At 36.2% G+C, this 12,777-nt stretch overlaps 1 protein-coding gene across 2 annotated transcripts in view; it reads right to left on the bottom strand.

Moving 5' to 3' along the window:
* The window catches only part of MTREX (Mtr4 exosome RNA helicase), a 131,246-nt gene that overhangs the window by 53,602 nt on the left and 64,867 nt on the right, over nucleotides 1-12,777 (bottom strand). For both annotated transcript variants that reach the window (XM_068535342.1, XM_068535343.1), the window contains exons 17-18: nucleotides 4,096-4,268; nucleotides 3,428-3,496 (exon numbers count right to left, since the gene is read on the bottom strand). In XM_068535342.1, coding sequence (XP_068391443.1) covers nucleotides 3,428-3,496; nucleotides 4,096-4,268 — 242 coding nt within the window. The remainder of the gene's footprint in view (nucleotides 1-3,427; nucleotides 3,497-4,095; nucleotides 4,269-12,777) is intronic.

Below are 12,777 nucleotides of genomic sequence, written 5' to 3'. Positions count from 1 at the left end.
TGGACAGCTACACGTGGAAGAATCAAACCAGACTACTCTCCCACACTATGCTCAAAAATAAATTCAAAATGGATTAAAGACTTAAATGTAAGGTGTGAAACCATAAAACTTCCAGAAGTAAACACAGGCAGTAAAGTCTTTGACACTGGTCTTGGTAATAGTTTTTTGGATCTGTCTCCTCAGGCAAGGGAAACAAAAGCAAAAATAAACAAATGGGACTAAATCAAACTGAAAAGGTTTTGCTCAGTGAAGGAAACTATGAACAAAACTAAAAGCTCACCGACTGAACGGGAAAAGGTATCTGCAAACGATATATCCGATAAGGGGTTAATATCCAAAATATACAAAGAACTCACAAAACTCGACATCAAAAAAACCAGACAACCTGATTAAAAAATGGCAGAGGGCCTGAGTAGATGTTTTTCCAAAGAAGTCATTAGGATGGCCATCAGGTACATGAAAAGATGCAACATCACTAATCATAAGGGTAATGCAAATCAGAACCACAATGAGCTATTCACCTCACACCTGACAGAATGACTATTATCAAAATGACAAGAAATAAAAATGTTGGTGAGGATATGGAAAAAAGGGAAACCCTGTGCACTGTTGGTGGGAATGTAAACTGGTGCAGCCACTATGGAAAACAGTATGGCGGTTCCTCAAAAAAGTGAAAATATAACTACCAAATGATTCAGCAATTTCACTCCTGAGTATTTATTTGAAGAAAACAAAAACACTATTATTCAAAAAGATATATGCACACCTATGTTCCTTGCAGTATTACTGTGTATCTCATAATAGACAAGATATGGAAGCAATGCAAGTGCCATCAATAGAGGAAAGAAGATGTCTCTCTGTCTCCCACACACACACAAACACACACACAGGAATATTACTAAGCCATGAAAAAGAATGAAACCTTGCCATGTCCAACAACATGGATGGACCTGGAGAGTATTATGCTAAATGAAATAAGCCAGACAGAGAATGACAAATACTAGATGACTTCACTTAAATGTGGAATATGAAAAACAAAACGAGTGAACAAACAGAACCAAACAGAAACAGAGTCATTGATGCAGAGAAAAGATGGCTGCCAGAGGGAAGGGGAGGGGAGGAGGAGAGAAATAGTTGAGGGAGATTAAGAGGTACAAACTTTCAGTTACTAAATAAATGAGTCACAGGCATGAAATGTAGTGTGGGGAATATAGTCTATAACTATGTAATATATTTTCCTCGTGACAACTAGAATTATCATTACGAACATTTTGAAATGTACAGAAATATATCATTATGTTGTGTAATAGGAACTAACAGTGTTGTCAGTCAATTATGCTCCAAAAACAAACAAACTCATAGACAAAGAGATCAGATTTGTGGTTTCCAGAGGCAGGGGTAGGGGAAGGGGGAATTAGATGAAAGTAATAAAAAGATATAAACTTCTAGTTATAAGATAAATAAATACTAGGGATATAACGTACAACATGATAAATATAACCAACAGTGCTGTTAATTATAATGTTATAATATAATTATAACGTTATAATTATAACAGTGCTGTTATACATGAAAGTTAAGAGAGTAAATCCTAAGAATTCTCATCACAAGGAAAAAAGAGTTTTTAAATTTCTTTAATGTATCTACATGCGATGATGGGTGTTCACTCAATGTACTGTGGTAATCATTTCACGATGTATGTAAGTCAAATCATTACATTGTACACTTTAAATTTAAATATTTTATTTATTTATTTATTTGGGCCCCGTCTTAGTTGCGGCAGGCAGGCTCCTTAGTTGCAGCATGCGAACTCTTAGGTGCAGCATGCATGTGGGATCTAGTTCCCTGACCAGGGATTGAACTCCGGCCCCCTGCCTTGGGAGCATGGAGTCTTAACCACTGTGCCACCAGGGAAGTCCCAAATTATGACCAAGTCTTTTTTTGTTTGTTTAGTTGTTTTTTTTTTTGTACACTTTAAATTTATAGAATGCTGTATGTCAACTGTTTCTCAATAAAACTGGAAGAAAAAAAAACCCAAGCAAACCAATCAACCAACCAATTAACCTTCAATGGCCTGCCACTGCTTTCAAATATTTAAATCTAGACCCAACATACTCAAAATCTGTATTTTAAATACTTTTCCATGATTAACCTCAATACTTTTTATGATTTTACTCCTTCCCTTCACCTGAAATGTTCTGTGCCTGCTGCATACTACTTCCACCAGCGAATATCCATCAAATGAAATTCTACTTAGTGTTCAAGGTTCCATTTAAAATTTTCAATTCTCTTCCTTCTCAGGTGCCATCTCTAATAGCTCAGACAAAATTTCTTCCTCCTCCTGCTCCAAATGCACTTTACTTATATCTTTACTAAATCATTTCATATTCTGCCTTACATTTTCATTACCTGCTTGCCTCTGTTCATAAAATGAGTAAGTACAGGAATTGTGTCTATAGTCAATGAATGCTTCTTAAATTAGAATCAAATGAGACAATGAGTGTGACAATACTTTGAAAAAAATTCCTGTAAATTATGAAAATGGTAATAATCTATTCAGTGGGATTAATCGTAGATCATTAATCAAAACTCCTATCACAAACCTATGAACTTAATTATTTCTCCACAGTATCGCAAAGTTCATTTACATATTTCAGGACTAACTTTCAATCCCAAAGCTTAATTCTCAATTGCCTTTACACATAGGCGGGACAAAGAAGTTAATGACAAAATCATGAAATCATCTCATGCAAACCCTTCATTTTAAAGAAAAGAGAAAACAGGCATGAAGATTCAGAACGTCTTGCCTGAGGTCATATACTGGCACCTGTTGGTTGGTGCCTATTGCAGGTAAAGAAAATATAATAGACAGGAAGCCTGATTTAATTTTGAGGTAATCATTTTTGTAACAAATTATCAAAATCATCCATGACTTTATGTATATGTAATCTTTTCAAAGTATTTATATAAATAATGACCAAAAGCAACTTTATTATTGCCTTCATGTAGAGAGAGTAAGTAAAATTAACCAGCTTTCCTAAGTTCTTTCTTTTAAGTCTCTAACATATACCTGAATCAAAATTCCAGTTTTCAGTGTCAGATGCTAATTTTTTCTAATATTCAATTTAAATAGTAAATTTATAAAAAGAACTGGTGAACTCAGAGAAGAAATGTAAAACTGTCATGAAATTAAAATCTGTGATAGTGTTAGGAAAATAACCATACCACTTTAAGGATAAAATTTATGATTATTCAAAAAATTAATTCCTTATATAGAATTTATTACAGTTTCTCTTAAGGCAATGCTATTTCTTTCTTTCTTTCTTTTTTTTGGTAATGGCATTTCTAATCTGATCAACTTCCTGAGCCTGAAAAAACATTTCACTAAAAATTTACATACAATTCCACTTTTAGGACAACAGTTTACCTTAACATTTGATTTTTTTGAGAAATTCACCACTACACCCCAGCCAAAATCGTCTCCTTCATTCTTTACCTGAAAAGAAAGTAAAGCAAGTAAAAAGGAATGTTTATGTCCAAAAGGCAATTTAGATATCATGCCCACATTACAGGCTAATAAAACTTTGAGTTCTCCTGATAAAATATTTTTTTGAAAGATCATTGTTAAACTTAAAAAAAAAAGGAAAAAAAAAGAAATTAACCCTACAGAAAGAAATCACTGCCAAATTTCAAGGGATTCCAGAACAGCAATAACAGGAATCTCTCAGTTGGCAAATAAATGTTAAAATGATATGGTGTATTTGTTTGGAGAATATCTGAAGTCTTTTATAGCTAATGAATTCATCCAGGTCTTAAAACTGCCTTATTCTGGGACAGCATTTCATAACTGGAAATATTTCATGTTAATTCCAAAACTGTCCACTTCAATTTATATCCCCCAAATGAAAATCAGTAGTGATTAAAAAGGCCTTCACATGACCCCTCCTTCCTTAGTGCCACATGAAACAGGTAAAAGAATAAAGTTAATATAGATAAAAAAACTACTGTATTTTACCAAGATAAGAAAAAAAACTGGAATCTTCATCCAAAAAATACTAAATATTGAAATAATTAATGAAAAAAATAATGACATACCTTTACCAAACGACCTGGTTGTAGAAATGGTAAGCAATATTTTGGTTTGTGAATATATTCTTCAATTTCTTTACCCAATTTGGCAAGCTGCTGCCTAATCTTATAATAGATGACTACACTTTCTTCATTTGGTATTACTATTTTATTATACTGTTCTTCTGAGTTCCTTACCTCTGTAAGTAAATAAAACACATACACAACATCACAAAATTATACATCTTACATAAATTATACCAAAGATAAATCTTTTTTTCCTACTACAATTGTAGGGAAAAATTCAGACTGCTTAGGTTAGAAGCTTTGAGGAAAAGATTCAGAGAAAACCATAAGACATGCTGTCTAGTTTCTCCCTTCCCCATTAAGGTTCATGTTCTCTATCTCTTCTCACAGTTCCCCAACTCACTGTGACCTCAAAGTGATTCTGAACTGGAGTGGTTTTATCTGGTAAGTTAATTCTCTCCTGTGGATAGGGGGAGAAGACTATTTCTGAGAAATCTAGACCTACACTGTTGAACAAGCACTGCCCTGTAAAACTTTGTATTATGGTAGAAATGTTCCATATCAGCACCTTCCAGTATAATACCCAGTAGACACTATGTGGCTAGTTAAATTTAAAATAATTAAAATTAAATTAATCATTTAGCTCTTCAATTGCACTAGCACCATTTCAAATGCTCAACAGCCATATGTGGCCGTTGACTTCTGTACTTGAAAAGCACAGAGAGTATTTCCACAGAAAGTTCTACTGGACAGCACTATTTTGAATCTCCTAATATGCTGCTTTAACTCAGCAAAAAACCCAATTTGTTAATGTCATCAGGCTTCCACCACCACCTGGGACTATGTCTCCTAAAACAGAAGACAGGAAATTCAACCATAGTTATCTCTCTACTCAGTCAGTGGCCAAAACACTAGCCCCTTTCAGCAACTGTCCTTTTAGTTAATCTAACTATCTCTGATGCCATTCCCTGCCCCAATTCTTGCATCTAGGGCTGACCTCCCTTCCTCACTCATTCCATTATGCCTCTTTCCCACTGTGAACAAACACTATTTTTACTTGGGTAAAACACACATAAAATTCACCATTAATGACATGTAGTACACTAACAATATATGAAACCATCACTACCATGTAGTTCTAGAATATTTTCACTACCCCAAAACTCCATACCCTTTAAGCAAACACTACTCATTCTTTCCTCCACCAGACCCTGGCAACCTTTCTGTCTGCATGAATTTGCCTAGTCTAGATATTCCATATATACGGAATCATAATATGAGTGGCTTTTATCTTTGGCTTCCTTCACTTAGCATAATCTTCTCAAAGTTCATCCATGTTGTGGCATGTATCAGTACATCATTTCTTTTAATAGTGGAATAATATCACACTATATGGGTACACCATTTTGTTTACCAGTTGATGGACATTTGGATTATTTCTACCTTTTGGCTACCGTTAGTAATGCTGCTATGAACATTCATGCACCAGTTTCTGTTTGAACGTATTTCCAATTCTTTTGCTTATATACCATGAGTGTATGGCATTGCTGGGTCTTAGAGTAATTCTATATTTAAATTGCTGGGGAAGTGCTAAACTATTTTCTACAACAACCACACCATTTTGTTAATTACCTAAAAAAAAAAAATACCCATCCTAGTGAGTGTGAGGTATCTCAATGTGGTTATGATATGCATTTCCCTAATGATGTCGACCATCTTTTCATGTACTTATATGAAAAGATGTACTTATATATCTTCTCTGGAAAAATGTCTATTCAGATCTTTTGTCCATTTAAAAATTAGGGCCAGTGTCATTGTCCCCACGGTGAGCCAAGCCACTCCTCGCCTCTGCAGGAGAACCTCCAACACTAGGAGGTCAGGAGTTCCATGGACCCTGAATACTGTGGATGGAAACCAATGTGATCTATGAACTAGGGTTGCTTGTTTTTACATGAATTGCACTGAAGTTTGAATTCCACTCAAAGCGTAGAGAGACTGTTCTGAGGACTGGGATAATTTCTGCAGTAACACAAGCTATGTGGCTGACAGGGTCTTGGTGCTCTGGCCATGTTTCAGGCCAGTGCCTCTGAGGTGGGAGAGCCGAGTTAAGGACACTGGTCCACCAGAGACTTCCAGGCTCCACGTAATATCAAATGGCGAAAGCTCTCCTAGAGATCTCCATCTCAATGCTAAGACCCAGCTCCACTGAACGACCAGCAAGGTACAGTGCTGGACACTCTATGCCAAACAACTAGCAAGACAGGAACACAACACCACCCATTAGCAGAGAGGCTGCCTAAAATCATAAGGTCACAGACACCCCAAAACACACCACGAGACACGGTCCTGCCCACCAGAAAGACACACCCCAGCCACATCCACCAGAACACAGGAACCAGTTCCCTCAACCAGGAAGCCTACACAACCCACTGAAGCAACCTTAGCCACTGGGGGCAGACACCAAAAACAAAAGGAAATACGAACCTGCAGCCTGTGAAAAGGAGACCCCAAACACAGTAAGTTAACCAAAATGAGAACACAGAGAAACACACAGCAGATGAAGGAGCAATGTAAAAACCCACCAGACCAAACAAATGAAGAGGAAATAGGCAGTCAACCTGAAAAAGAATTCAGAGTCATGATAGTAAAGATGATCCAAAATCTTGGAAATACAATGGAGAAAATACAGGAAATTTTGAACAAGGAACTAGAAGAACTAAAGAGGAAAAAAACAATGATGAACAACACAATAAATGAAATTAAAAATTCTCTAGAAGAAATCAATAGCAGAATAACTGAGGCAGAAGAACGCGTAAGTGACCTGGAAGATAAAACAGTGGAAATAACTACCGCACAGCAGAATAAAGAAAAAAGAATGAAAAGAATTGAGGACAGTCTCAGAGACCTCTGGGACAACATTAAACGCACCAACATTTGAATTATAGGGGGTCCCAGAAGAAGAGGAGAAAAAGAAATGGACTCAGAAAATATTTGAAGAGATTATAGTTGAAAACTTCCCTAATATGGGAAAGGAAATAGTCAAGTCCAGAAGCGCAGAGTCCTATACAAGATAAATCCAAGGAGAAACAAGACAAGACACATATTAATTGAATGATCAAAAATTAAATACAAAGAAAAAATATTAAAAGCAGCAAGGGAAAAACAACAAATAACATACAATGGAATCCCCATAAGGTTAACAGCTGATCTTTCAGCAGAAACTAGGCAAGCCAGAAGGGAGTGGCAGGACATATTTAAAGTGATGAAAGGGAAAAACCTAGAAACAAGATTACTCTACCCAGCAAGGATCTCATTCTGATTCGACGGAGAAATTAAAACCTTTACAGACAAGCAAAAGCTAAGAGAAATCAGCACCACCAAACCAGCTCTACAACAAATGCTAAAGGAACTTCTCTAGGCAGGAAACACAAGAGAAGGAAAAGACCTACAATAACAAACCCCAAACAATTAAGAAAATGGTAATAGGAACATACATATCAATAACTACCTTAAATGCACATGGATTAAATGCTCCAACCAAAAGACACAGACTGGCTGAATGGATACAAAAACAAGACCCGTATATATGCTGTCTACAAGAGACCCACTTCAGACCTAGGGACACATACAGACTGAAAGTGAGGGGATTGAAAAAGATATTCTAAGCAAAAGGAAATCAAAAGAAAGTTAGAGTAGCAATTTTCGTATCAGACAAGATAGACTTTAAAATGAAGATTATTACAAGAGACAAAGAAGGACACTACATAATGAGCCAGGGATCAATCCAAGAAGAAGATATAACAATTGTAAATATTTATGCACTCAACATAGGAGCACCTCAATACATAAGGCAAATGCTAACAACCATAAAAGGGGAAATCGACAGTAACACAATCATAGTAGTGGACTTTAACATGCCACTTTCATCAATGGACAGATCATCCAAAATGAAAATTAATAAGGAAACACAAGCTTTAAATGATACATTAAACAAGATGGACTTAATTGATATTTATAGGACATTCCATCCAAAAACAACAGAATACACTTTCTTCTCAAGTGCTCCTGGAACATTCTCCAGGATAGATCATATCCTGGGTCACAAATCAAGTCTTGGTAAATTTAAGAAAACTGAAATCGTTTGAAGTATCTTTTCTGACCACAATGCTATGAAACTAGGTATCAATTACAGGAAAACATCTGGAAAAATACAAACATGGACGCTAAACAATACCCTACTAAGTAACCAAGAGATCACTGAAGAAATCAAAGAGGAAATCCAAAAATACCTAGAAACAAATGACAATGAAAACACGACAACCCAAAACCTATGGGATGCAGCAAAAGCAGTTCTATGAGGGAGGTTTATAGCAATACAATCCTACCTCAAGAAACAAGAAACATCTCAAATAAACAACCTAAACTTACACCTAAAGCAATTAGAGAAAGAAGAACAAAAAAACCCCAAAGTTAGCAGAAGGAAAGAAATCATAAAGATCAGATCAGAAACAAATGAAAAAGAAATTAAGGAAATGACAGCAAAGATCAATAAAATTAAAAGCTGGTTCTTTGAGAAGATAAACAAAATTGATAATCCATTAGCCAGACTCATCAAGAAAAAAAGGGAGAAGACTCAAATCAGTAGAATTAGAAATGAAAAAGAAGTAACAACAGACACTGCAGAAATACAAAGGATCATGAGAGATTACTACAAGCAACTCTATGCCAAAAAAAAGGGACAACATGGAAGAAATGGACAAATTCTTAGAAAAGTACAACCTTCCGAGACTGAACCAGGAAGAAATAGAAAATATAAACAGACCAATCACAAGCACTGAAACTGAGACTGTGATTAAAAATCTTCCAACAAACAAAAGCCCAGGACCAGATGGCTTCACAGGCAAATTCTATCAAACATTTAGAGAAGAGCTAACACCTATCCTTCTCAAACTCTTCCAAAATATAGCAGAGGGAGGAACACTCCCAAACTCTTTCTACAAGGCCACCATCACCCTGATACCAAAACCAGACAAAGATGTCACAAAGAAAGGAAACTAGAGGCCAATATCACCGATGAACATAGATGCAAAAATCCTCAACAAAATACTAGCAAACAGAATCCAACAGCACATTTAAAGGACCATACACCATGATCAAGTGGGGTTTACCCCAGGAATGCAAGGATTCTTCAATATACGCAAAGCAATCAGTCTGATAAACCATATTAACAAATTGAAGGAGAAAAACCACATGATCATCTCAATAGATGCAGAGAAAGCTTCTGACATAATTCAACACCCATTTATGATAAAAACCCTCCAGAAAGTAGGCACAGAGAGAACTTACCTCAACATAATAAAGGTCATATATGACAAACCCACAGCCAACATCGTTCTCAATGGTGAAAAACTGAAACCATTTCCTCTAAGATCAGGAACAAGACAAGGATGTCCACTCTCACCACTATTATTCAACATAGTTTTGGAAGTTTTAGCCACAGCAATCAGAGATGAAGAAGAAATAAAAGGAATCCAAATTGGAAAAGAAGAAGTAAAACTGTCACTGTTTGCAGGTCACATGATACTATACACAGAGAATCCTAAAGATGCTACCAGAAAACTACTAGAGCTAATCAATGAATTGGGTAAAGTAGCAGGATACAAAATTAATGCACAGAAATCTCTTGCATTCCTATTCACTAAGGATGAAAAACCTGAAAGAGAAATTAAGGAAACACTCCCATTTACCACTGCAACAAAAAGAATAAAATACCTAGGAATAAACCTAAGGCGACAAGAGACCTGTATGCAGAAAACTATAAGACACTGATGAAAGAAAATAAAGATGATACAAACAGATGGAAAGATATACTATGTTCTTTGATGGGAAGAATCAACATTGTGAAAATGACTTACTACCCAAAGCAATCTACAGGTTCAATGCAATCCCTATCAAACTACCAATGGCATTTTTCACAGAAGTACAACAAAAAATTTCACAATTTGTATGGAAACACAGAAGACCCCGAATAGCCAAAGCAATCTCGAGAAAGAAAAATGGAGCTGGAGGAATCAGGCTCCCTGACTTCAGACTATACCACAAAGCTACAGTAATCAAGACAGTATGGTACTGACACAATAACAGAAATATGAATCAATGGAACAGGATAGAAAGCCCAGAGATAAACCCACACATATGGTCACCTTATCTTTGATAAAGGAGGCAACAGTATACAATGGAGAAAAGACAGCCTCTTCAATAAGTGGTGCTGGGAAAACTGGACAGTTACAGGTAAAAGAATGAAATCAGAACACTCCCTAACACCACACACAAAAGTAAAAGTCAAGATGGATTAAAGACTGAAATGTAAGGCCAGAAAATATAAAACTCACAGAGGAAAACACAGGCAGAACACTCTATGACATAAATCACAGCAAGATCCTTTTTGACTCACCTCCTAGAGAAATGGAAATAAAAACAAAAATAAACAAATGGGACTTAATGAAACTTAAAAGCTTTTGCAGAGCAAAGGAATACATAAACGAGACAAAAAGACAACCCTCAGAATGGGAGAAAATATTTGCAAAGGAAGCAACTGACAAAAGATTAATCTCCAAAATTTACAAGCAGCTTATGCAGTTCAATATCCAAAAACAAACAACCCAATCCAAAAATGGCCAGAAGACCTAAATAGACATTTCTCCAAAGAAGATATACAGATTGCCAAGAAACATATGAAAGGACGCTCAACATCACTAATCATTAGAGAAATGCAAATCAAAACTACAGTGAGGTATTACCTCACACCGGTCAGGGCATCATCAAAAAATCTACAAACAATAAATGCTGGAGAGGGTGTGGAGAAAAGGGAACCCTCTTGCACTGTTGGTGGGAATGTAAATTGATACAGACACTATGGAGAACAGTAAGGAGGTTCCTTAAAAAACTAAAAATAGAACTACCATACGACCCAGCAATCCCACTACTGGGCATATACCCTGAGAAAACCATAATTCAAAAAGAGTCATGTACCACAATTTCCATTGCAGCTCTATTTACAACAGCCAGGACATGGAAGCAACTGAAGTGTCCATCGACAGATGAATGGATAAAGATGTGGCACATATATACAATGGAATATTACTCAGCCATAAAAAGAAATGCAATTGAGTTATTTGTAGTGAGGTGGATGGACCTGTCATACAGAGGGTAGTAAGTCAGAAAGAGAAAAACAAATACTGTATGATAACACATATATATGGAATCTAAAAAAAAAAAAAGAAAAAAAAAAAGAAAAAGGTTCTGAAGAACCTAGGGCCAGGAGAGGAATAAAGATGCAGACGTAGAGAATGGACTTGAGGACACGGGGTGGGGGAAGGGTAAGCTGGGATGAAGTGAGAGAGTGGCATGGACATACATACACTACCAAATGTAAAATAGATAGCTAGTGGGAAGCAGCCACATAGCACAGGGAGATCAGCTCGGTGCTCTGTGACCACCTAGAGGGATGGGATAGGGAGGGTGGGAGAGAGACGCAAGAGGGAGGAGATATGGGGACATATGTATATGTATAGCTGATTCACTGTGTTATAAAACAGAAACTAACACACCATTGTAAAGCAATTATACTCCAATAAAGATGTTTAGAAAAAGAAATTACATTGTTTGCTTTTTGTTGTTGAGTTGTAAGTGGTCTTTATATATTCTGGATACTAGACCCTTATTAGATACATGATTTGCAAATATTTTCTCCCACTCTGTGGGTTTTCTTTTCACTTTATTGTTGGCATATATTGAAGTGCAAAAGTTTTAAAATTTAGATAAAATCCAATTTATTTATTTTTTCTTTTGTTGCTTGTACTTTTGGTATCTTATGTAAGAAACCACTGCCATATCTAAGGTTATGTAGATTTTTAGCTATGTTTTCTTCAGAGATTTATGGTTTCAGCTGTTTATTTAGGACTTTCAGCCATTTTCAGTTAATTTGTGTATATGGTGTGAGGTAAGGGTCCAAATTCACTTTTTTTGCATGTGGCTATCAATTGTCACAGCAGCACTTGTCAAAAATCAATTGACCACAGATATATGGGTTTATTTCTGGACTCTCAATTCTATGCCATTGACCAAACTCCTGTATTTAACCTGTGTGCTTTAGTTTCTTTACTCACAAAATGAGGATAACAATAGTAGCCATACCCCACAAGGCTATAGTTAGAGACTGACAGAACATATGGAAAGTACTCAGCTAACAGTATAGCACACTGTAAACACTGAGGAAGGATATTACTGTATTATTATTATTTTAAAATTATCATCTTCAACCTTCTCACAGACTGCTCCCTCTAACTTCTGGTCTTTTGCACTCTCTTAGGCATTTAGTTTATTCTTTTGGAAAGACGGAAAGAAGAAAAAGGTAAATGTGATAGCCTAGGACCATGATATCAGGCATGGGAATAAGAGAAGCAAAGTTTTTGATTCCTGAACCCTCCTTAATACCCCACGCATAACCAACTTCTGGCTGAATTCCCACCCCACACAGTCATCCTTATACACAGCAAGAAATCCAATCTACCGCATGGAGACAGAAGGGAAAGATGTCGTCACCAACAACATGATCTTCTGATTAAAAACAAACAAACAAAAAACTATTAAAAGTTTGTTTCTCTCCCCAATTTCCCAGGT

This window comes from Eschrichtius robustus, chromosome 2, assembly GCF_028021215.1.
Source record: "Eschrichtius robustus isolate mEscRob2 chromosome 2, mEscRob2.pri, whole genome shotgun sequence".
NCBI lineage: Eukaryota > Metazoa > Chordata > Mammalia > Artiodactyla > Eschrichtiidae > Eschrichtius > Eschrichtius robustus.
The sequence above is the reverse complement of the archived record's forward strand: the minus strand, read 5'-3'. Positions and strand labels throughout refer to the sequence as shown.